Source organism: Chamaea fasciata, unplaced genomic scaffold, assembly GCF_029207755.1.
Source record: "Chamaea fasciata isolate MVZ Bird 193981 ecotype frontalis unplaced genomic scaffold, bChaFas1.0.hap1 SCAF_2, whole genome shotgun sequence".
NCBI lineage: Eukaryota > Metazoa > Chordata > Aves > Passeriformes > Sylviidae > Chamaea > Chamaea fasciata.
The window spans coordinates 2,877,001-2,902,798 of NW_027094087.1; the positions used below are offsets into that span (position 1 = coordinate 2,877,001).

A 25,798-nucleotide genomic window follows, 5' to 3' on the forward strand; every position below is an offset into this window, starting at 1 on the left:
GATCATCACATGAACGTTGCAGTGTCTGTGGAGACAAAGGACGGGGACAGGACAGCTCCAGAGCTACCTGGGCTTTCTCACCCCAGAACAAAGCAGCACAAATGGGCCGGCGGTGCCAAATAAACCCAGCTGCACTTTGCAAAAGGCATTGGTGTCATTGCAGCTTCCTTCATCTTCAGGAACTGAAAGTCTGGATAGAAAGTTCCCGGTGGGAGTTTAAACTTGGTATTGCTGCAGAAAGCCAGCATGGCTTCTGTTCAACACTTTAAAAGGTTTTATACTGTGCATTTATATATAGCAAAATGTACAGCAGACATGGGAAGTCATCAGATTTCTGGCTTGTCTGGAAAGTTGCTTTCTCACTCTCTGTATACATCATGCAGCAGGGACAGCTTGAAGCTGGTTGTCCCCCTGTAGGACTGCCACAAACACGTTTCATTTTTGTTTGAAGCCAGAGAATCTTTGGACTTCTTGCCTTTCTCCTCTGACTGCAAACATAAACCTCTGCAATTGCATCCAGGCAGGTCTTTGTTCTGGTGAAGAACAGCACATAACCTAAATTTTGGCTTTGAGATCCTCAGTGTAAGAAGATAGATTTCCAGAGGCATGGAGGGTGGTGGGGTGGTTGACTTTCAACAGCAAGGGGATGCCTAAATTCCTTCTGTGCCCTTGGAGATCATTCCTTTGTGTGTTCTGCCACTTGCCTAGAAAAACAGTTTCTGCAGTTTAGGAGTTAAACCCAGCATTAGCAGCAGAAAAATCAGTGCACATAAGGAAGAAAACCCATTTGGGTCTGGGCAGAGGCACAAGGAGCCTTGAGGCTCTGTTTAATATTCACTGTGCAAACTTCTGAGAAATTAATGTCCACTTTTTAAGTTTCACTGGTTGCTTTTTGTTTGTTTGTTGGGTTTTTGGGTGGGGTGGAGGGACGGAGGATTCTTTTTATATCAAGACCTACAACTGGGTGTAGAGTAAAACTGATTAAATCCATTTCATCCTTCATTAGCAATGATCTCTCCAGGCTCCTGGTAGCAGCTCGACATTTCAGGTATTGGCAAAGTTTGTTCTTACTTTCTTGTAGACGAGCTAAACTACATTTTCACCCCTTGAGATCATAGATCACAGCTCTGGTTCACCAGCTTCAGCTAAGGATATCACTGACACCCAAAATAGAGCAAGGAACAGCTAAATGCATCCACTGCTGATACTGTCAGTGGAGAGGAACCTGGGACTCCTGGGATCTCCACCTTTTGATGTAAGTCCAAAGCCAATTGAGAAGGAAGGTTGTTACAGAATGCAAAAAGTTGAGAGAGTAACCCTTGAAGTTACCTGCTTGGCAGTAACTCTAAAAACCATTTTCTTTTCTGTGGGAACAAAATATGGGGAGGTGACTCACATCATTCACATCAGTGGTTGGGCTTTTCAGTGACATGTAAAGAACTCACCAATCCCTCTTACCCCAAATTATTGTGATTAGATTCTGTTCACTTGTTGGGGAAAAAAAAAAATCAGCCTGTATTTCAAATTCTCGTCAGGCTCTTTGTTGAAAGTCTTTTGTGTGTAAATAAAGTTCAGAAAATAATAGTGCAAGGCTTAAAAAAAGACTGGCAGTGTGCTCATCTTTTGTGCAGTGTTTGTTTTTATAGGTTGTGTTTTTAAAGAGGAAGACTTTTTTTTAAAAAACAGAGCATGCTTGGAAACGCTGTTCATTTATCTGTATGAAATGCTGAGTGCCTGCAAGAGCAGCCTTCTCCTGTGGGGACAGGACACCAGTCCCTCTCTGGACTGTTTGACCCGGGCTGATTTCATTTCCCCAAGCCCTGGGGTCTGAGCCCACCCCAGGGGATGCAAGGGCAGCTTGGGGCACACCCTGATGTCAGCTTGGTTCCCATCCCTGGGAAACAGCAAATGCAGCACAATGGCTTCACCGGGAGAGTTTTGTGAAGCTGCCAATGAACTACTTAGGAAACGTCTGGAAGACTGTGAGAGTATAAACCTCCAGCAAGACACAAACTCCAGCTCATCTGTGCAGCTTGGGTAGTGCCTCCATTGCCCGTGGTGCTTGTAAAAAGTCAGGAATTACAAGGTGATGGGGTTTGCCTGCTCCAGGCAAATGGGTTTGTTAAATCCACATGACCTCCTGGCCCAGAAAAAAAAAACCAAAACACAAAAACCACCTTTAAGCACAAGGCTGGATTTTGCCCAGGTTTGGAAGAGCAGATTGCTTTTCCATGGGCTGAGTTCGCAGGAGTCTGTCACCAGCTGGCGGCAATGATCAAGCACTCTGTGATAGTCTAGGGAAGAGCAAGCCTCGCTTAAATGACAGCTGTGTTTTGATGAGGGCTTTTGTGAGCTAACTTCTGGCTGATGGAAATCATACCAGAACTCAAAGACAGGAAAAGCACTGCTGGAAAGGTAAGACATTGCTGAGTGCTAGTCAGAAATACTGGTTTATAGATGAGCTACTCTTTCCTGGGGTGTGTTTTAAGCAAAGCTATTTTTATTTGGCATTGTAAGTTACCCAAAACTTAAAACAGTTCACATGTAGCTTAGTATATGTCTTATATCCTACTAATGATGTTTTACAATATTTTATTTATAATAAATATGGCCACTGATGAATTCTAGAAATATTGCTCCCCAGTTCTGTAGCCCTCACACCTGCTCAGTTTCCTCGTGCAGGGTGGCAGTGTTGCTGGTGCTTTTTTTGGTGTGTTTTGGGTTGTGGGGGGAGGTTGTTTCGAGTTTAGTGTTATTTTTGAATGGTCATTTTGGTTCCTTGCGTGTGTCACTCCCCCCCAGTGCTCAGCTAGAGTGGACAGCAGCCAGTGCGCCAAGCTGGGTTGTGTTTCTGAATTTTTTTCCTTGTTTGCTTTGATACTAAAAATTCCTTAAAAAAACCCACAAAAACTCAAAACTTTTCTTTTTAAAAGCCACGTAATTAAGTCCAGGATTACATAAAGTTGCATCAATTTGCCCCCACTCAGTTGATCCAAGTGCCTGTAAGCAACACACCATCTCCCTTACAACTTAGCTACTTGTTCACCTACTCCTACTGAAATTTAGCTGCCCCCCGAGCAGAAGGATGTGCCCAGTGTAACTGGGACTGAAAGCATTTTTTTAAAGCATGAACATCCCAGTACCTTGGTTCTTACTCAGAAAGCGGTGCCTTACTTATCCACAGGGTATTAGCTGTGATGGTTTTTCCTGTATTTTCTCTTTTATTTTGGGGCACACAACTTCTATTTCTGGCACCCAATCAGGGTGGTAATTTTGATATAAAAAGGAGGTAATAAAATACTAAGTGTGTGTGATGAATGACATTAAAGGACCAATGCCCCAGTCAGCGACAGGCAGGACTAAAATGACAAAAATGAGTGTGGCCTCCCTTTCTTTGAAGACGATCTAGAGCCAGTATCGAGCATCAAGAGCCCTCAATCCACCAGAAAACACACAGGCATCAAAGCATGTAAACTAAACTGCTGTAGTGTAATGGAGAACCCATTTCAGGACTGGGTTTCACTTTCAAGGAAATTGGGACATGTGGAGATGTAGCTCAAGTGCACAGGAGCTGAAAATGCAGAGCAGGTCCAGCTGTTCTGTATAAACCCTGAATGGCCCTTGCTGAAATGATTATGCCTCAGAATACAATGAAATACATCTGATGGAGGAGAAAAAACAGGAATTGGTCACTTGCCCTGATCTTCTTTGTTTCCATGTGTAGTTTTAAGCAAAGTCTAACTGCCTCAGGTACTCTTAAACAATTAATAGATTTAATTACCTAGGGAGTATGGATGCCTATTTGGGTAGCATATTAATTGGAGCCAGTTTTTTGATGCTGAAGATGATCACAATCTCCTGAGTAAGGCAGTACAGCACTAGGACAAGCCTTGCACAGCAAAAATGAACAAAAACATGCAAATACAACTCAAAATGAAAAGAAACTTGCAAATCCTGCTTTATTTAATTCTTAAAATAGGGAGGCACTTTTACATTAAAAAAGAAGTGCAGAGGTTTCATTATTAACTACAAAACCCTAAAATATTATTCCACGAAAAGCGAAATAGTATCTGTGTGACAAAGTGATTGGTTTTACCTTTCATTTCTATACAATTTATTACATTGAAACAAACAAGACCTTAAAAAAACCCCTAAAAAACAACAGCAAAAACCCCTTTTTGTTCATGCAGGCCAGAAGCATTTAGAACACTGATGACGCTTGGCTTTGTGCTCCTCATCTCTTACTTTCTGTGCTTGTTGTACGAGGCAGAGTCTGACCCAGGGGCTCACCAGGATTAATGGGTGCCACAGAGATAATATAAATAAAGTGATTGTGTGTTTTATTTGATGTAAAAAGTCTCAATTCAGCTCTGCTTTGCATGCAAAACCTGCTCGTTTCAGTCAAGTTATTCTTCAGCTGAGACCTGCAGGCAGAGTGTGTGTGCTGGGATGGTGGAAGGGCAGGGAAGGATGACTGCAGGGAAGGACTTCCCCTCCATGGAGTCAGAATTCCAATCTTGTTTTCCATGCTATCCTAAAAAAGTGACCCAGTAGTCATGGCAATGAGCCCCTGGGTGTCAGCTTCTTGCTGGGCAGACTGGAAGGCTGTACTGGGTGAAAAGTTGGGAGCAATTCCTGTATTCCTCTACCCAAGCGGGAAGTGAAATGACCGAGTTCAGCCAAAGCAATAATAACACTGAAAGATGGGCTCAGACCCTGCAGCACTGACCCTTGCATTTAACACTGGAAGAAATCTCACTGATGTCACTCAGAATTCCCCTGGAGAAAGGCAGTCCTCCAAAGGAATATTGTCACAAGCCACCCTTCTGGACACACATTTCCACTTCAGTGTCTCAAGTGAAGACAGCAGAGCTGGGGTCAGGAATGGTGGCAGATATATGTCTCTGTGCTTGATGGATGAGAGGATATATTTATACCTCACAGCAATTCTCTTGCTATTTATTTGGTTTGGGGTTAACAAAACCGCCAGGTGAGCTGCACAGGGAGGCTTCTGGTGCTGTGAAAATGAGCTTGGAAGTGGAAAGAACACTCAAAGGATGTTCAGGAAATATTGGAAATGCTCAAAATCAGCACACCTGAGGAAAGCAATACTTTTCTAATTACCTGGTGGTTTATTAAAGTTGGCTGAGCAGAATATGGCTTTACATTCTGATGTTACTGGCAAAATTCAGGCTTTCAACGGCAGCAGGGCTCACAAATAAATCTCTTCTGGAGCTCTCTGAAGGCAAGGTTACCCTAAATAATGGGAATATGATGGATCATCAGACTGCTTACGTTGAGCAGTGCTAGATTCGATGGAAGAAGTATATGCTACTCAGCAAATTCCAGTTTGATGTCCTGTGATTCAGAGCTCCTTCCTTCAAGCCACTTCCTCTGTTTTTCAAAATTGCCTGGGCTGTATTTTAACCCACTTTGAAAGTAAATGGCCTGTCCTGATCCAGAACTCTTTCCAAACTCTAAAGCTGGGTTCTAAAGACAAAGAAATTAAAGCTGGTCCAGTAAAAGCAAAACTGTTTTCAAAAACTGAGCTACTTTAAGAAACACTTCCATTCTGAAGTTGCTTTGCCAACATAGGTACAACCTGTAAACATATTCTCAGGGAGTTTGGGCTATAGATTCCAGGGTATTTTTTTTTCCTTTACCAAAAGCACATATTATAAAACCTGTAGAGATTTTTCTTTGCATGTTATGCTTGAAAAAGTTTAATAAGTCTCGTTTCATTTAGATTCTGATACATTAAAATGATTTGCAACTTGTAAGTTTGTGCTGATATATGAAATATAAGATGTAAAATTCTTTCTAGACGGAAATTCCTAAACTTTCTCTCCAAGCTAAATATTTCAAGGACATAGCATGAACATGGAAGATAAATCTAGCTTTAAGATTTCCCACTGATATATCAAAGAATGTTTTACAAAATTTTGATTTTGATTGTCTCTTTCCAGCTAAACAGAGAGGGTTTTTTTTTTTCCTCCACTCTGCATTAAAAGGGAGAAAACCACGCTGCTGCTTATTTCCCTGGCACATCTTGCATGAAATAATGCAAGCTCCATAATGGCATGAGACTAATTACACAAATTATATCTGAAAGGAAAAAAAAAAAGTTCAATTAAGATCCGAACAGTTACTGCATGATCAGTGGGCACGAGTGAGATCTGATGTCGTTGTGTTTGGAAATGGCTTCATCCAGATCCAGCTGTCTGCTGTTGACCTTCACCTCCATGCAGCCATTATAAAAAGCAGTCACTGGTGTAGCACCCAGAGGAACATCTGCACAGAAACACATTCAGTTTTTTAGGCCAAGGCATGCAAATTCCCGTGGACTTTTCAGATCGGTCAAAACATGGGGAATACTCCACTCCCCATCCATTATTTAGTCACGGGAGAAAAGGAGCAATTTGGCAGGAAACACTTGAGCTCCTCTCCCTTCTCTTTAAGATCAAGTCAGCAAAGCTGAGAAGGCCAGTAAAATGTTAAATATGCATTAGAAGGCTGTTCCCATCCAGAAACTGAACTCCAGGAATGTTTTCCATAGCAGCTTTTCCTGTACGAACAACAGTGAACCAGGAGTTTGTTTCCCGGAGCCCACTGCTCTTGTCCTGAGCTACAAACAGATGTTGTTGGGCTTGGAGGTCACACAAAGAACTGTCTTGCCTTTGCCAGGAAGCCACTCTAGATTCAAATTTGCAGCTTCTCACTTGGGGCACCCCTGGGAACTTCACACATTTTACTGCTTCCAGGTGAATTCTCTGTGAAAAACTCACTTTATCTGCTCCTCATTTAGGTGTTGCTTGGCTTAGGGCAGCATCAGATCATGGCTATGCGTCCAGGAAGGAATATGTTAAGTATAAAATCAAGCAGGCATTGGTCTCAAGTCTTAGGGTACAACTGGCTTCTTACAAGCCAGACCTAAGGCAATGCAAGCACCTTCAGCAATTAGAATAAGGGTGATTAGGAGCTGATCTCAAAGGAGCCCTCTCTTTTTTTGGGTGTTAATCACCCTATCCTTCCTTACAAGATGGATTTGGCTATTTTATTTTGCTGTAAGCTGAGGTATTGCACAAAGAGTCCTGTAGAATTGTTCCCTTCTCCTTTTTCCCCCCAGCGAGGAAAACACTGCTGTCACAGACCCATGGAAGTTTTGTTTAAGCTGCACTGGTTGTGCTGAAATAACAGGGGAATACTCCCACCACTGTTACTAGTTTGTAGAAAGGGGTCATCAAAAATGGGGACTTAGGGTCTTCATGAAATCCAAGGGGGTTTTTGAATACAGAGGCTCTTTTTGGGGGAGGTTGTTTGTTTTATGGTGTTAATTTGCATGTTTAAGACGCCTTTTAAAACTTATGACAGAAAACTGAGATTAAGGAGCAGCAAGTAACTAATACTTGCTTCCAATCTCTTTGAGATGCCTGAACAATGCAAAGCTCTGTGGCTCTGTCGATTTCTCTGTGGCTGAAAATGTACTAAAAAGAATCATTTAAGCATCACAAAAAGATGAAGATGCCCAAGAAACGACTTGGATCTTAGTTACAGGCTCTGTTAAACTGCTGACTCACCTATACTAAGTAAACACTGACTCATTCCTTGTCAATTCAAGACGTGTCAGTCAAATTTGTAGCATTTTCTTAGGAATTGTGATTCATTCTCCATAAAATAACAGAGGATACAGAAAATCTCTACCTGAAGCAACATTGTAACCATGGCACCATTCCTCTAGCAATTTTCAAGTTTTAATTCAGGTTTTGAATGTTTCTCACCTGGAGCAGCGCTATTTTTCCTCTTGATTCAGCCTGAAGTCAAAGTATTTATACAGAAGCATGTGCACACTTCCTGGACAAAATAATCCTTGTGATAAGGATAATGTTAACATTATGTCTCGATAATGTTAACTGGAAGCTTGCTTTGATCAAAATATTCGCTGTTTCAACACATTCTCTGTCTCATAAAGATTGACAGTCATCTCTTGTGTGGAGTTTGTTGAAACCATATTCCTGACTTCCCCTTCTGCGCCTCTGACACTTGGATTATTTACAAATGTTTGCTTTTCTGATGTTTTTGATGCAGTTCCTCAGCTGTGCCAGACGGTGGCATTTCAGAAACGTGCAATGCTCACCCAACTCAAAAACCAAGACATTTTCCAAATTCAAAACAAAGAGAGAGAGCCATGTCTTTATGTCCAAATAATTCTACTGTTGAAAAGCTGGCTGCCTCCAAAGCTGAAATGACTGGAGGAAACAAGAGGCACTTGAGGGGGAAAAAAAATCCTTTTTTTTTTTTTTTAATAATTGCAGAAACAATCAAATGAATGAAAAGAAACAGGCCTCACCTGGCAGGCCACCCAAGTAGGTGACAACATTTGCCATCATGGCTTGATGCAGAGTTGAGAGCTGCTCGGAATTGCTTCTGTCTGTGTGTGAATCAACAGCCAGTTCAAGCTCCTGTCTGGTCACTAGGAGCCCAACCTGCACTTTTCTGGGGGTACACAACTTCTTTGATTCCAGCTGTGCAACAGTGATGCTCCCAATGGTCACAGTGATTTTCTAGACGGGAAGAATGGTAGATCACCAAAGATGTCACATGTGGCTTTAATAAATCGTTATGCTTGGTTCTGGTGCACTTTGTATTTGCACGTAGAAGAAAATAGTAAATACTGGTAGCTTCAGGTGGAGAAGCTGATGTGTTAAGCATCCCTTCTGATGATGAATACCGTTCTTAAGTTTATAAGTGAGAATGTTTTGCAGGGAACAACTCTGGCTACGGTTCTGAGGTGAAATCCTGTTTCACCTAGAGTTTTAAAGGTACCCAAGTGTTCACTACAGGTTCAAATTTTGAGAAAAAGCCTGGACTAGCCACGGTGCATAATTATGCTCTATCATGGCTGATGTAGAGGGATGTAAATGGAAACGTAAGGACAACAAAAGCTGTTTATAATTTGGAACTAACACGATGCCATTACTGTACGTGCTGCTGTCATAGCTCCCTTTGTGATCTGGGCATTTGGAAGGAAAGGTTAAAGAAAACATGATGTAATGGATCTGAGCTCAGATGACATAATGTAACCTCCCTGGCATGAGTGATTAGTGCTCAGTCACTGCTGCAGCAATCATTAATAGAGATATTTTCTGCACATTATTACACGACCTAATTTTCAAAATCTTGAGGCAACCAGCTCCACTGCAAGTGTGAGTAGCCCTTTTTTTTTAGTTTGATTTTTCACCTGGCAGCCACTAGGAGAATTGTAAGATCACCTGTGAGTCAGAGGAGTTAGAGTCCACTATGGACAAGGCAAGAGGCACTGTTTCATTAGAAACCAAGGCAAACATAACACCAGTGTCTGTGGATGGGCGGATAGTCAGAGTCACATTTATTAGCCAATCTTCAGCACTGTCAACATTATCTGTTTTAAAGAGAATAATTGAAATTAGTAAATCCACCTGCTGATGAAAAATTAATATGGGGTTAAAAAATTAGTATTTAATCTCCTCTCTAGTGTGGAAAAAATTAGTGCTCATTTTTGAATTTTCAGAAAGAACTATAATTCTAAAGAAACCCAAGCAAATAAAACAAACAAAAAAAAACCCCAGATGACTTTTAATCCTGGATCTCCAATAGTGCCCAACCTTTGCAAATAAACTCCTGAAAGTAAAGCACTCCAGAAGCTGAACAGATGACACTACTGGGATCAGAATTCTCGTTCAAGCAAATTCCTAACAGAAGTTAAGGGAATCACTGGCGGATGCAGAAGTGCATAGCTTAGTTTGTGTGCCTATTTTTATTTCCTTTCTTTTAAAATTTCATCAGCTCCACCACCAATCCAACAAAAACCACAAGGACAGAAAAAAATACTTACTATAGTTTATCTGGAATGCTGCCATTCCAGTGCCAGGGTAGAAGGATCCCCTCCCCACTGCTACTAAACAGTGTTTGCTTTGTTTTTCTTGAATAACTTCGTTTACTCCTGAATGTCCCTGGTTCATCAGGTTCCAGGCCCGGATACAACCATCCAGACGAGGGTTAATCTGTAGCAGAATGACAGCATTGGGGGTTTGAGTCCAAAGTTGGCTTCAAAATGTAAATAATGAGGCATTATTTTACACATCAGCTTATTTCTGTGTAGTCAAAACCAAACTTATCAAGGCTACAGGTTACAGCAGTGATGCTGGGGGAAAACAAAGGGCAGGCATTTGGCATCTCTGGTTTAACATTTCCCACTTTGCTGCCAGGGACCTGGACAAAAAGATTGCTTCCACTTTTAAAGCTGGTGTCGTGACCTAGACAAAAGGACAGCAGATTTTCTGTAGCTGAAAGAAAATGATCACTAGCAATGCTCCTTGTTCAAAGCTTTATCTTTGTACCAAAGTACAAAGAAATTACAGGAATTGTTTTCTCTTGGATAAAGGGATGTTATTGTATTGTTCCGTAATTTTTTTCTCTGCTTTGCTTTTGAGCAGAAATTGATTTTTTTTATTTTTTTTTTCAAATAATCTAAACTCTCTGTTGAAATTGCCAATTAGTTTGATGGCTGCTGGGCTGTAAAGAAGACAGGTGCAACAACTTGACTGTACCCATCCTTGGGGCTGGGAGACTGAAAGAATCATGGGCCTTGTCCAGCCTGGGCTGTTGTGGAACCTTGTAGAAACGAAAGCTCGCTGTGCTGCCTGCACAGTGAACGCTGCACTTATCTAGAGCTTAGCAAAAGGCAGGGCCAGGACATGAATCACCCTGAAATGCACTCTCAGCAGCAGCAGTGGGGATGACTTAGGGAAGCCAAAGCTATATTAGGAAACAGGCTACAGAATCCTCAAAGATTAGACCAGAAGTGCTGTGTTTTTACAAGTGAAGCCTCACTGAAGGCAGACTGAAAAGCTTCACACGTGTTTATTTTCCAAACAGTGGTTTAATAACCACATTTTCATTTTCTAAACGGCTTCCATGCCTGGCTTGCTTCTTCTGTGACTCCCAGGAGTATAAAACTGAAGAGAGAACTATCAGTCAATATTAGTTTTATTATTATTTAATTACCTGTTTAACAAGAGCACCGCCCACTCTGCGAGGTAATCCTGCAATGTACACCTTGGTTTCCAAGAAACCCTGGGATTGTTTAAACAGAGTTCCTGGGCTGTTAATACTCATCACAGCCTCTTTAGCTATTTTTACACTGATGCTGTGTTCTAATTCTTCAACTGATATCTGGAATAAAATACAAACAATTACATATACACACACAAAAAAAAATGTAGAATATATTAAATACAAATCACATAAGCCCTACAAAGCATGACTAATGTTTCTTTAAATATCTACCTTGAGAAAGAGTTTTAGTGCAGGAACTATTTAAATTGTATTCAAACTTGATGCAGGACAGCTGTCCATATCCAGGGACATTCACAGGAAGGTAACAAACAAAATCTAACTGGCATTAAGGATTTGGTGTGCTCTATAGATTGTGTAAGTGTGACATGCTTTTCATCTTTGGTGCAAAGGCTTGAAAAGCAAGATGAAATTTTGGTCTAGCAGATGTAAAACTTGCTCTAAATAGTATCCAATAACTGTGCACTTGACCATGCAGTCAGTTTTGAATATTCTGCCACTTTCCTTTTCATTATTCAAATTAATAATTGCTAAGTTGATAGCTGGGAAGTCTTTTCTTTGATTTTTAAAAGGTAGCAGAATTTCCTGTGCATTTCTCAGCTGCTTTTTAAATCTGGGACTTGAGTGCATAATTTTAAGCCTCTCAGTAGTTGCTCAGTTTCTCCCTACTTTATTTATCAGCATCTTTCCGCAGTGAGTAAAAGGAAGGGAATGGAGAAGAAAATCCAACTTACTATATGCCACAGCCCATCATTAATGGCTTTGCCTCCGCTGGTGACTTTTGTTCCAAACTCATTCTTGAACTGGATCTCAATCTTACCATCCCGAAGAGCCAGCAGGATCCAGGCTGAGTTGTCCAGGGACTCTGCGTACAGGATAACACCTTCCGCGTCGTATGTCCGGAAATCGAACTCTGCTGTAAATCTGAGTTGTGAAGAAGGAATCTTAGTAAGAAGACAGGAAAGGTGAAATACTGCACAGCCTAGGATAACTCGTTAGTAGGGTTAGAGAAAGGTTCGCAGATGATAACTTTTGGTGTCCCTGTATCTGAGCAGTGGTGATTTTTGCACAGTCAGTCAAAAGCAGAATGGCACATAAGCCTTGTTCACCTGAATCCAGTGGGAAAGTTTCCAGGTTAACACCCTGACCTGGGATTTGAAAGAACCTTGGTGCAGTTCCCAAATCCACTCTGAGCTTTACTTGCGAAGGATATCCCACTCCTCTGAGTAAGAAGAGAGATGTAACATTCCTATTGCACTTTGTAGGGATGCAGCGCAGACAAAATAGAAGATCTATGATGTGGTTCAGTACAACTGGGTTGCCAAGTGTTGTCCTGAAAGAATTATAACCTAGAAATTCGCTCTGCCTTTTATATGCCATTCTCTCATTTGAGGATTTGTTGGCTGGATCTAGGGTGAATGTGTGTACGTAGCAAAATTAGGATTTACTGTGCAGTGGAAGAGACGAGAGTAGAGTAAAAAACAGTCTTTGGGACTAGACAAAACAGATTAAGGGTGAAAGGAGAAAGCATTTGGAAGCTGAGGTTTGCCAACGCAGCTGGAACTCAGAACTGGGGTGGCTGTCCCTTGCAGTGCTGCTCTGTGTCCCTTAGATGGGGCTGTCCCCTGCCAGACACACCGAAAACCGCTCTGTATTTACACCAGACTTCAAACATTTATCATCTCAGAAAGCTCTTCCAGGACAGCATTAGTGCCCAGTCAACTTGGAACAGCGACAGAGGACAGAGTTCTCACTATTTATGTCCATCTGTACGCTTCTGAGGCTCTGGGGATCACCAGCCCAACAGCTGCTGCCGCTGTTACCTTCCAATTGTGCGGTCACTAAGTCAGGGAACGCAGCAATTCCGGCTGCTGCGGCAAAGGAGTCCAAGAGCAGTGAAGGGGTCAGTGCCGCGGGCAGTCGCTTTGACAGCTGTAAAGCAAATCATCCAGCTGGTGCCCTAGACAGGGTACTGGGCGCTGTGGGTGTCCTTGGAACACTCTGGGTGTGAAAGAAAGCCCAGGGAGGGGCAGGGGACAGTGGCCTGGGTTTGTTGCTCAGCAGGATGGGCAGAGCAGGTCCCACCTTCCGCCCGGAGCAGGGGTGAAGCAGCACCAACATCCAAACTAAAGCCATTCCCACCTATAACTGTATATACTGTAACTATTTTCATGTAACTTCTGAATTTTATGTTGATAGTTCTAAATGCCTTCCTTTTGTTTCATTCATTCATTCATCATATAAAGGTATCTTATCCAAAGGGGAGATGGTGATATAATTCAGGCATGCAATGCATTCTTCCTAAACCCTCAGAAAATTAATGGAAACAAATGTCATTCCAATGCATACTTTTATCAACAGCAAACGCTTACCTTGTGACATTTGGCAGTTTGAACTTTAAGTAGAGAACGGGAATTCCTATAAATTGCTCTGCCAGGTAAAGCAGTTGATAATTCTTTTCAAGATTCAGTGGGATACACTCAGTAACAGACTGAAAATGGTAGAGAAGAAAAGGTTTTTTGGGTTTTTTGGAACTTGAATACCTATGTACAAATGGAACGGTGTGGTTTTGCTTTTGCTTGAAACATCCATTATTTAAACTGCTGGAGGATAAGCCAGGTTGACACACAGTACTGCTGGATTGAAACTAATAATTAAATATTTAGGTTTTGAATTAAGAATTCCAATCTTCCATCAGGCACTTTTCTTTCACCAGGGATATATGACACCCACCTTCTAGGGAACAACCAAGCTCTGTTATTAAAGTTCTGCAGAATCTAAACCTGCTCAGGTGTTAGAAGGGAACAGACCAGAGCTGTATCTTGGGAAGACTGTGTTAAAGAGAAATTAAAAAATCACAGTGCTTATGGACGAGTAGGAGTTTCAAAGTCTCTTTGGTCAGATTTGAATCCCTCAAAACATTCTGTGACTGTCTTCTACTCTGCCTTTGCTCTTCCTGATTAAATGTACAGGTGCTCTTCTTGCATTTTACGGCTGCTGGCGTCACCAGTCTTAAGATTGAACAGATTTTCAGCAGACTGAGCTTTTTTTCCCCCCAATTAAAAGGCATGAAACTAACTTCCAGACAGAGAATTAATCACTTTTGAACAACAGCACTGAAAATAAGAGCATCTTCCAGCCTCATTACATCTCACCATTTCAAGGATGAGCAAAATGAAATAGAACGACTGCCAAGTGTTGTTCATTAAATTTCAGAAAGTACAAATAAGACCTAACACACAGACGCTGGAACTTGTGTCGGATCTTGCTCCTGCAGTTTAAGCCAAATTCTGTTATACTCTGTTAGAGGTGTTTTATTGTTGTTAGAAGCGTTTTATTGTTGGCAGTTATCTGAGCTCACTTCACATAAAATCTCAGACTGCCTGAACTTTTCAAAGAACACAGAGAACCACTGACAAAAAAAATCCTTGGACTTCAATCCTTGAATCTGGATTCTCTGGAGCTCCAAACTTTCTGCCCCTAAGAAGTGTAAATTTTCAAACTGATCAAGAGCAGCCAGTTTTGGCTGCAGGATGTTCTCCAATGGGCAAGAATTACTGAGTGCTTTTCCTTAAGCTATGGCAGATGAGAACTGTGGAAAACAATCCGAGGGTTTTTTTTCAATCCAAACAGAGTAATTCCAAAATAGTGAGTGAAAACTTTTGCACAGCCTAAGGAAAGCTTGGGAACATATGGACGAAAGGAACAGTCTGTCTCTGAGTAGGCTGAACAGGAATTATTTGTTTGATAGGAGAAAGCTGAGGCTTATTTTGGAAGCAGCAGGGAATAAAGATGCCTGGCTAAAGCAAGCTGCTTTTGACAGGACTCCTGTAAATGAGCATGCATGAACTGAATGGCATCCAAATCCCTGCTGCTCTGTGAGCCAAACCATAGATCAGAATCCCCAGCATTTTCTCAGGAATTTTTAATCAGTTCTCAAATATCTTCCTATTTTCCTTAATCTAAGCTATCCTCTCATCAAGAAGGACCCAACTTGGTGATCTTCCACATGGAATTTTACATAGCACAGTTTTACCTCACAATTCTTCATGTCCTTAGAGAGCTTGAACCCTTTCTTGCCATCACAATAGCATCTGTAACTTCCTGGTGAGTTCACACAGAGTTGAGCACAAATATTTTCAGCACATTCATCAATATCTAGGGGAAATTAAAGCAGACAGATTTTTGTTTTTTTTCTTGGCACAGAGTGAAAACTAACACAAATGAATGGAATAATGGACAAGGGAGGTTCTCTGGAATCACATGAATCCAAAAGGTGATTTAGTAATCTGAAAGAGGCCTGGAGTGCAGAGCTGGAGACAATTTGGTCTGATTTCTGAGGCTGGATAGTGAGAGACCTCATAAATTGCTACCACAGATGGCACAACTCCCACTCCCGGGTTTTGTCTCTTCCCTTCCTTGTAAGATACAATGAGAGCTCAGATTATTAGAAGTATATGTGGCAAGTATGTGAAGAAAGGATGTGCTTTATTAATATAAACCCCAAATAATCTCAGGGCAAAATACCTTTTAAAAAAACATACAATGATCTCCTAATGACTAAGTTTCAGACAGCATCTACTTGTGAAGAAGAACAGTCTGATTTGAGCTGTGATTTAAGCTGAATCAACTAAAAGAACTTCATTTTGTATTTAGTAGGTTGTACAAAATAAGTATTTTAGAAATGAAAGGCCGTTTAAACCGCCAATGTACATTTTATGTTTCTAATATAGAAACAAAATCTCTCCTTGACAAGAGACTCCAATGAGGGTGATTTGGGCTTCAGATTGAAGAAACTGCAACATTTATTCTGAAGCAAACAGCCCTTCTAGTGGGCAGAAAAAAATTTGTACCAATGCAAGCGCTTAAATCTGGGGGGTTTTAAGACTAACATGCTTTTTTTTTTGATGTTGCTGGGAGGAAGAGAAGTAAGGAAAAAGATAACAAACCCTGTTCTGTTTCTTCAGTTTAATAGTATCTGTCATCATAGAGATAGCTGTGCACAAACGTATGTAAATTCAATTTTCCTAATAAGCATAATTGAGTTTAGCCACCTACAAGCAATGCGACCATGAAGGGCTCATGTCATTTAGTATTTCTGTTAAGGCTACATTCCTGTCAGGCTGCACAATCCTGTCCTTAGACAGGATTTGGTGACTCATTTAATGTGGTTACAACGAGGTCTAAAAGCTTAGCAGCATAATCCTCCTGCTAGGGAGGTAAGACTTTCCCTGCTGGAACATCGTCATCTTGCCACCTCCCGAATCCGTGCTCCAGTAGAAACACAACACTTAGGTGGGTTGCATCAAATTGAATTTATCTGAAGGAAGCCCTAAGAGGAGTAAGAATTAATTACCATGAAGTTTGTCTCACTTTGGTGCACGCAGGAACAGAAAATTGTCAGTAGTGTTTTAATCCCGTAGTAACTGGACAAAGAGCTGACACCTGGATATGTAATCACTGCCACTGTGCGGAGCTTTGTCACAAGAGACTTGCAGGAATAGCCAGGGAGCAAAAGATTCATGGCCACCAAGAAGCTGCTTTTGTGTCCTTTTGAGCAGTAATATAAGGCAGCTTTTAAAATAAAAACCAGCCACTGATAGGTTTTTCTTAAACTGACAGTGTAGAAGACTCATCTGCATTGTAAAACTCCAAGAGCTTTCCTATCTGTTTACAACTGAAATATAATTTCTGATGTGCAGCAGACAGAAACTTTAATAAGCAGAGAGAAATAAAACATATTCTAAGACAAATATGCAAATACTTTCTGCACTGGAGAAGTTATGGTCTTAGTATGAGTGGCCTCTCGCTATTTCACTGCTAGCCATCAATACTTCCAACTTTGCTATAATTGGTACAGAAGTTTGGAAACTTTTAGTTTCAGTTTTTTATTTCAGGAAAGATTCTTTTGGAGCAGCTCCTTTTTTCACAGTTCTTTTTCTGGATATTTAGGAATAGTTTTATTTGCCATTTTAAGTCTTTATAAAAAAACCTTTAAAAAATATCTTTAACGAACTTGCCACGCTGTCATGTAACACAGCCTGACAACCTAAAAACCAATTAATTCAATAAAGAATATGAAGATTAAGAAATACACCAGTAGATGAGCAGCTGAGTTTGGTATAGCAGTGGATTAGAAGAAGCAAAGGGGAAGGGAAAGATGAAAGATATGAAAAAGGGGGAGCTGGGGGCAAAGACCCACCTTCGCAGTTCTTGGAAGTTGAATTATATTTATAGCCTTCTGGACATTCACACTCGTATCTCCCCTGGGTGTTTTTACAGATGGCTGTCCCACAGATGTTTGGATGTAGCACACATTCATTTATATCTAAAAACGCAAACAAGTTATTAAAAAACAGCTTCAACTCTTGCACACCATTTTTTTTCCCAATCTTATCCAACACTGCACAAACTGAGTGAGGCTGGCAAATTTTCTTGGTAGCTCTGCCATGCTGTGCCAGCAGACTAGAGCTACAGCCAGAAAGATTTCCAGAGGGCCGTAAAAAACACTTCTGCATGCCCCCAGTGAAAAAATTCTATGCCTGCCTCTCTTTCCTATCTCTTCCTGCCTTCTGTGGGTAACAGGGAAAGGGATGCATGTCTAGGAAGGCAGAGAGAGAAACAGGCTGCAGGTTTCCCATAAACTGAACCAGACTGCACAGTAAAATTCCATCTTAGAAAAAGACATCCAGGAAGACAGGAGATAATCCAATCAGAGGTTCTTCCAAGCTACAATCAATTCATGTCAGTTCTCTTTTAATTTGCCATGCTGAGAGGTGTTCAAGTCCCTCCCTGTCTCTCTGTCCCTCAAACCGTTTTAGTGCCTATCTTCTGTCTTGTTTCCAATTTGTCAATGTCATTTTCCCACAATGCAGATGTGACAACGGGATTTAGGGTATAGTATCAATCTTACTAAGTGTCTTTGAGACAGAAAATATCAGATCCCTGCTAGTACTTCACTCCCACTCAGGAATGCAGGGATCATTCTGGTTTTCTCTGTGGCTTTGCAGCAGTTGTGGAAATGGTGCTGCTTGGAGATTCTGGATCTGGAGATTCTGTCACTGGCTTGCTTGGAGTCCTGGAACTGTAGTAAGTCAGAGCTGCCCTGAATCCAGATCACTTCTCTACAGTTAGTAAGTGTATTCGAATTCCCGGTTGTTTTAACTTTGTAGTTGCATGTAATAAAATACCTGAATGCAATTTATCAAATAATTAAACTAACACTCAAGGCATTAAGGTATATTAGTCTATTTTTATCTTTGATTCATTAATAGTTTCTTCTCCAATGAACTTTAATCTGCAGAAAGAGCAGCATGGCTAATTAGGAGTGATTCAGCCTAAATCAGTGTTTACTAGAGACAATTTCCATGGTAACAATATCAGCTACCATCATCACTTTAGATTCCTGTTTCTGTGTGCTTAAAGGACTTTGGTGAGAGACCAAAATGAGCTTTATGGAGCTCCAGTAATGAAGCAAAATCTCATCTGTAGCCATTCCCTCTTTCCTTCCTTGCTTCTTCATCTGGTTCATTATCTGGCTACCCAAATGCCTGCAGTGTGTAAGGAATGAGCAGCCAAATTAAACCAGGACTGGATCTTTCAGAGGCAATGCAAGAGCATTTCTGGAACTACTGGATCAAACCCTTCTCTCTCTCTGGTCAGCAGGCACTGTGGTGGCATGGAAAGGTGTCCCCCTGAAGCCTCCCTACCTCCACAATCCCGTTTGTTGGAATGCATGAAGTAGCCATCCTCACACAGGCAACGGAAGCTCCCAGGGAAATTGGAACAGCGCTGGCTGCAACCTCCATTCAAGTCCTCACATTCATTTATATCTAGAAAGAAAAGGGAGTAAAACTTCCTGCTGAGAAGAAGGCATCAGCTGATCAGCTCATTGAAGTCTTCACATTCATTTATATCTAGAAATAAAAGGGAGTAAAACTTCCTGCTGAGAAGGCATCAGCTGATCAGCTCATTGAAGTCTTCACATTCATTTATATCTAGAAAGAAAAGGGAATAAAACTCTCTGCTGAGAGGAAGGCATCAGCTGACCAGCTGCAAATACTATTCGACAGTAGAAATGCAATTGTGCTTCTGAGAACCAACATCACATGGAACTGAAGGCTGTACCTTCCTCACAGTTCTCTCCTCTCCATCCTGCTTTACAGACACAGGTATACTTGGCTTGTCCATCTATGCAATCCTTATATCCATCTTTATGGCATGGCAGGGGGCTGCACTGGTTTGAAATTTCTGTGGGATGGAAAACATGGAAAATCCTTGTTATTTGGGGTTATTTCTCCTCAAGAATCACTTTAGTCTTTCTTTCTTCTCTTCCTTACAGGTACCTGTCATGAAATAGGAAAGGTCTTGATGAATAACATGAAGCACCCCCACAACAATCTTGCTACTCATTCTGTCAGCAAGAATTTTTAAGTGAGTGAGTACATACAAAACCAGCAGTACTTTTTCTTTGTCAGGCAGAAAACAACTAGAAGACAAATTACTAGCAAAGCTACTCCCTGCAAGATGTGACCAGACTTGATATTATTATATTTAGAAGACATATTTCAGTTTTTAAAGAGCAGTGCTCTGCCCCCATCATACTACTACAAATTTCACTAGAAAGATCGAAGTTTCAAGATTAGAAAGTTGAGTTTCTCTGTTCAAGAGTAGTCAGACAAACTGGTAATTTATTGCATTATTACAAACTGACCTGGAAAACATGTTCAGTCATGACCATGTGCAGTGTAATTATTAAGGATTTTTTTGCCTTCCATTGCTTTCAGTGATGAAAACAGTGTCAGATGGTTAAGGAAAAGTATTCTTATTCAAACTAACTGAAAGTTTATTTGATATAACCAGGCTGTGGAAAGTTTAGAGAGATGTTTAAACTGTGACAAGTCGAAAACATGGTAAAGTGGCTTGCTATGAATTTACTAGAAGGAACGTAATTCATACTGGACCTGTGACTGTATAGGCATAAAAACCAAACATCTGAGAAACATCTCAAGTTTCATGCTTTGGGACTTTTTGTTTGGAATCAGTGACTGTGTTCCAGATAGTGTTTTGATTTTGTTTTGATCTTTTTTTGGTTGGTTGGTTGGTGGTTTTTTGGGTTTGTTTGTTGCTTTGTTGTTGAAAATTCAAAATTTTCAGCTGGTAATGTAACTGTGGGCCAAAGAGTGGTAGAAACGACAATTAACAAGAGAATCTCTCACTCTGCCTGACAGAACATGACTTGCTAGAGGCAAAGGCTTTGGCATAAGTGTTAAAAGATGTGGTAGAGTACAGAGGACACACTGGGGAATATTGCTGAGTTGGTGTAGGACATTTCTGTTTGCAGAAGAACTCTGCCTTCCATGTAGCAGTCATGTTGTATTCCTTTAACTTTATAAAGTTAAAAGCAGTCCCTTAAACTGGTTTCTCTGGAAATACTCTGTCTCACCTCACGTTTTTTGGTCAGTTTCTGGTTTTGATTATTGAGTTTGCCTGAGCTAAATGGTTATTTATCTCATTTTGTGTCCCTGTGAACTGCTTTTTAGGCACTGTGTGCTCTGATGTCAGCACTTACCCTTGACACAAGCCCTCAGGTCAGCTGGAGAGTCTGGAGTGACTGCAGCCACCCTGAACACCCCTGCTCGATGGGAGGCAAGGCAGTCTGCAAATGCAAAGCCACACAATCAGCTCAGGATCCAAACAACTCATTTACACTGAAATTACACCACTTGCTGCCTGGCACCTTCAAAGAGCCTGTTCTCACAGCCTGAATTGCAAAACTGGTCTGGGCACGTTAAGGACAGCTGATCACAGCCCAGCCTTCAGAGTGCCTCCGTGGGGATCTCAGCACACAGGACACTCTCTGCATCATAATCAGCATGGAAATCATCCCAGTGCTAGGGGCAGAAAAACTAAACCAGTATCACCCAAACGAGAGCATCACTGAATCATACACTACAGTTCTGTTTGTTTTGTTTTTTATACTTACTTAAATATTTGGGATAAAAATATTCCTGCAGAAAGAAAAGAAAAATAAAAGCTAAGAAAAATTTCAGGTAGATAAAATGACAGCAAAATACATCACTGAATATATTCTGAGGTACATTGGTATTATAACCACGAAAGAAGAAAGAAGTTACTTGGAGTGACAGAATACAGGCCTGGTTTTCTATGTGAGTGTAGTTAGGGCTAAAGCAGAAGTTTATTTAATACGGAAAAGATTCAGTGGAGAGATTAAAATACTGCAGTGAACTGGACACTTGCAAAGTGAAGGCAATGCAAAAGAACTGGGTGTCAAAATTACTTTGAAAATTATCTGTTTAAATGGGAGGATCTTGCCCAGCGCTGTTATTGGGAGCTGTGAATTCCACGTGCTTCTGTCTTTCCCTCTGCAAAGAACTACAATCTATGTCATAGATACTCATAAAATACTTACAGTTTCAGGATTATTTTCAAAGATTTCCCTGGCTTCTTCCCTATTGCATAACTCCTCAATGCATTCTCTCTCTAGATTTCCCTTCTTACTTTCTTCCATGAAAGAGTTTGCTCGGCGTTTCCTCAGCAGGAACTGAGAGGCATACTGCTGGGGCAAAACTGGGGAGAAACAAGGCAACTCTGTTATTGTTTATCTCTTTCTGCAACAGCTGAAAAATGCTGTAAACCCCGAGGAAACATGAGAACTTCACACAAAGTTCTGAGTTAAATGCTTAGTCAGCATTGTTGATGTTTGCTGTTGTTTTGAAGTAGCTTGATGTTTGTTATTGCTTTGAAAAATGCGAGCAAGAAATTCTAGGATTCTGTGTGTGAGCTGCTTCTGACCAAAAACTCCTTAATCCTTAATCTGTGCTATTAATCCCTAATAGCATCCACGCCTGAAGCATAATTTCCATGTCACACTCAGGACAAGATTTATTTTTTTAGATTACGGTTGTTACAAAGTGAGATATGTAACCAACAAGTAGATACAAAAAAGCTGATTATATTACCGGTTTCAGTGATCTGCAAGTAAATATTCTGACCCTTTTTAATTTATGTGACACCAAAATTATGCCTTACAAAGTCAGGCTACCTGTTATGTGTAATTAACACAAATGTCATTTTATTTTTCAGAACGGTGAAGAACAAGACAAAGGTGAGAATGCTATCCTGGGAATATCAAGGCAGACAATCTATAAATACATTCACATTTTACAAGGTAAAACAATCCTTGCCGGCCTTTATGTTTTAGATCCATGGGTGATTATTTAATTTTCATGTATCTGGTTATTGTCATTTTAGTGACTTTTAACAAGCGGTGAACATTGAGAAATGACACAAAAAATGAAAGATGTCTGCTCCAGTGTTCTTTGCTGAGCACATGATACTCCAGGAACAGCCTCTGAATTAGTCTGTCTGGTTTAATTTCTGGATATAGCCTGTGATCAAGAGAAAAAATGGATGAGCACAACTGGAAAAAGCCCAGCTGATTGAGTCAAAGAGTGCAGACAACAGATGTTAACTGGAGAGCACCACACACACTTCCACACCTGCCCTCCCTCCTTCCCTCAGCCTCTGCACAACTCAGCCTTTCAGAGCTGCCCGGCTGTGTGAGGGCTGTGACACCCACAGCGCAAACCAGCTGGGGTGGCCATCCCTACCCATCCCAGCTCCACAGAAAAGAGCCATCCAAGCACACAAAGTCAATCCAGGGCTGCCGGAGACAATTCCTCAAATTCCCAGGGCACCTTCATGAGCCACACCAGCAGCCAAGTGCCAGAGAAGAGCTCCCACTTTCTCTGCACTAACAGGAAAGGAAAAAAAAAACCAACAAACCAAGGAAGCTGACAAGAAAGAGCAGCTAATGAGCTTGAATGGAGACAGATTGAACATTTAACTAAAACCACACCATCCTAAACACATTCAAGGTCTCTATCAAGTGGCAGGGAACATTCTGAAGTGCTGCAACATTGAGTGATGATCTGAAGAGATCTTCCTGCTACAGACTCCTGAGTGAATTTGACATGGGCTAAAATCTATTTGCTCTCATTCTGGTAAAACTAATCATCCTGGTAAGGCAGTGAATAAGATTTCCTGAGCATAAGGTGGATGTACCACAGCTCACCTCCAAGGTTTTACAGCACACCTCTATCTCAGAGAGCAAGTTGCTTAGAAATGAAAGAAGTGTCAATTAGTTAGACTAAATGCTTTATTTCTCACTAACAAGAAAGATGCAGAAAGACCATCCCTCCTGAGGCAAAAGGAGTGGCAACGAAACCAGGAAAACTGTGTATTATAGCGGCTGGGTTTATTTCCACGGGAGATTTCTACCCCCACAAAGATAGCTGTGGCACACAGGCTCTGTGGTGTAGATGAGGCTAAATTGACAGCTGACTTTAAACCATCTTGCTCTGACTTTTAGCTACATCATTGTCATTTTCGCACGGTTTCACAGTAAATAAAAGAGAAGAATTTTTCAGTTGTTTACAAACAGATGTAACACTTTCTACTTCATGTCTTCGATGCAGTGGGGCAACGGGAACAAGTCTTTTCTCCTACATCAGAGCAGTTTATCCTTCTCCCAAGTTGATTTCCTGTAACTTCTGACTTTAAATAAAACATGCACTCAGAGCAAATTCTGTGTTTTTTTAGTGCAAATATTTCAATCCCCATGCACAGAATTAGCAGCGTGTTTATTCGTCTGTGTTTTAATCACAAAGATTATGATAGGACCTTTATTAAAAACAAAAAATCCTGACTGCTGCTGCTGCTGCCAGTCTGATTACAGGAAACTCCGGCCCGTTTCTGACCCTGCCAAACCAAGTTAACCCTTAATGCACTCGGGGTGCTTCATGTGGTGATCACTGAATCCCTGTGCAACTCCAGAGCCTGACAATTGCCAGAGGCTGGGTACAGCCGCTGTGTCATCAAGCATCTGAAAGTGATGCTACTAAAAAAGAAAAAAAAAAAAAAAGAAAAAATTAGGGAGAGGATGAGATCCAGTGGTTTCTTCCAGCTGTTCTGTTTTGCAGATGCCACCACAAACCTGCTCAAAGTGGGCCACTCAAACATAACTTAGAGCTGCTTGCCTAAGACCCCAGCCCAGGGAAGCAGCTGAATAAAACAGAGTAAAAAGTGACACCACTGTAGGAAGGGGCACAATCTTGTCTGCACAGCTCTGTAACTCCAGTGACGGGAGTATCCTGACAAGCTCCTCAGTGACATTATGCAGCCAACAAAATAAAGTTAGCCACTCGTATTTACCTGCACCTTCTGCAAAATGCGTCCCTCGCCTGATGTTTCACCAAATCCACCTGCACTGAGGCTTGCAGAGGCAACTTTGTGATTATTGAACGGAATGAGCTGCATTATAAAGGTGTTTTTTCTTCTTCCCCCTCTCTCTTGCCATTCCAGAAATCCCTGGCACTGTTCAGAGCCAGGAATAGGAAACTGGATGATATGGACCCACTAAAATTTTGGATGAGCAGGACGGCTGATTTCCTGCTGTAATGCAGTGGTATGCATAAGGTATGCAGTAAGAAGGTAAGGTATGCAGTGGAGGAGATAAATGGAACCGAAAAGGTGACAAAAACAGGAGAAAAGATCGTTATGAAATATTTATTAGAAGGTTTAGTTTTAGGACCTGCTAGAAACGTTATAAAATGAACTTTCATCTATAGATAGAGCTCCCTTCCTAAGTCAGAAACCCCAGCACCTTGCAGAATAGTAAACATTCGGTTTCTCTTCTGCCAGTTTAATCATTAGTAAAACAGGTCAGAACCAGGCTAACTTCGAGCTGCAATTCTGCTTGTTTCAGCTACGCTGTCTTCTTTCACTACTCAGCTCAAAGACTTTTGTGTCAAAGATAAATACTTTTTTTTTTTTTTTTTTTTCATCAGTATGTGACAGCAAGTAGCTCTTATCTAGGCTGAGATAACTTACAAAAAAGGGTCGGTGCCGCTTGCCTGGACTGAACAAAGCCACTTTTCTGAGCAGACCACGACCTCCGGAGGGGTGTTGTGGCAAGGGAAGCAAGCTCCCCGTGCGCACCCGCGGGCGGCTGAGCCGCGCACAGCCCCAAAGCCCCAGCGCGGCTGCCCCGCGGGAATCGCCGCCGAACCCCCGGGGCCGCGATGCCCGGAGGGCCGGGCAGGGCCGCCCGCCCCCGGCTCCGCTCCGGGCCGCCCCCCCGCCCCGCGCCTCCCCCGCCTCGCCTCACTCACAGGTCGCCGCCTGGGCCAGGGCGATGGCCAGCGCCAGCAGCGGCAGGCACCGCGGCCCCATCGCTGCCGGGGACTGCGCGGCCGCAGCGCTGCGGGGCCGGGCGAGGCTGCGGGGGCGGAGGGAGGGGCAGCGGCGCGGCGGGGGGAGGCCGGGCCGCGTCCGGGCAGAGCTGCCCCGCGGGAGCGTCACCAGGGCGCCGCGGACAGCGCCGCGGGGGCGCGGGCGGGTCGCGCCCGGCCCGCCCCGCGGTGGGAGGCGGCGGCCGCGCACAGCGGGCTCGGCGGGCAGCGCCGGCGGGAGCGGAGCGGAGCGGGGCGGGCGGGCGGCGCCCACAGCCCCCCGTGGCCGCACGGTCGCCCCCCATGGCCGCGGGCCGCCCCCACGGCCGCCGTGTTTACTCCGGGACGGCGCGGGGGGCGCGGATTCTCGCCGCTGATTGGCTGAGCCTCCGCGGGCGCCGGGCGAGTCGCCCCCTCCTATTGGTCGGCCG

At 42.3% G+C, this 25,798-nt stretch overlaps 1 protein-coding gene and 1 long non-coding RNA gene across 4 annotated transcripts; one reads left to right on the forward strand and one right to left on the reverse strand.

The window, feature by feature from the left end:
• Positions 1 to 2,330: 2,330 nt before the first annotated feature.
• Positions 2,331 to 22,765, forward strand: LOC136304109 (uncharacterized). 2 transcript variants are annotated; one of them, XR_010724386.1, is made up of 4 exons: positions 2,358 to 2,415; positions 18,775 to 19,283; positions 19,454 to 19,545; positions 22,219 to 22,765. It is a non-coding gene; the product is annotated as an uncharacterized lncRNA (long non-coding RNA). The 2 variants fall into 2 exon arrangements; XR_010724387.1 differs by lacking the exon at positions 18,775 to 19,283 and having other exon boundaries at positions 2,331 to 2,415.
• Positions 3,935 to 25,512, reverse strand: PROS1 (protein S). Of its 2 annotated transcripts, none has more exons than XM_066207753.1 (15): positions 25,308 to 25,512; positions 21,545 to 21,702; positions 21,098 to 21,122; positions 20,684 to 20,770; positions 19,240 to 19,362; positions 18,822 to 18,944; positions 17,315 to 17,440; positions 15,149 to 15,270; positions 13,485 to 13,603; positions 11,847 to 12,036; positions 11,044 to 11,211; positions 9,872 to 10,040; positions 9,270 to 9,418; positions 8,348 to 8,561; positions 3,935 to 6,291 (listed from the first exon to the last, which is right to left on the reverse strand). In XM_066207753.1, exons 1-15 carry the CDS (start codon positions 25,366 to 25,368, stop codon positions 6,146 to 6,148), a joined length of 1,980 nt encoding a protein of 659 aa, XP_066063850.1. In that variant the 5' UTR covers positions 25,369 to 25,512; the 3' UTR covers positions 3,935 to 6,145. The 2 variants fall into 2 exon arrangements, with proteins under 2 accessions (XP_066063850.1, XP_066063858.1); XM_066207761.1 differs by lacking the exon at positions 25,308 to 25,512 and adding an exon at positions 22,674 to 22,773.
• Between the last annotated feature and the right edge of the window lie 286 nt (positions 25,513 to 25,798).

Bases quoted from the DNA above. Each gene is read 5' to 3' on its own strand.
- PROS1 (XM_066207761.1), bottom strand. From the start codon at position 22,773: ATGGCTCTTTTCTGTGGAGCTGGGATGGGTAGGGATGGCCACCCCAGC. The intron at 13,604-15,148 runs GTAAAACTGTGC...TACCATTTTCAG, and splicing joins AGGACATGAAGAATTGTGAG to TCTGTTACTGAGTGTATCCC. The intron at 10,041-11,043 runs GTAATTAAATAA...ATTCTGCTACAG, and splicing joins GCGGTGCTCTTGTTAAACAG to ATTAACCCTCGTCTGGATGG.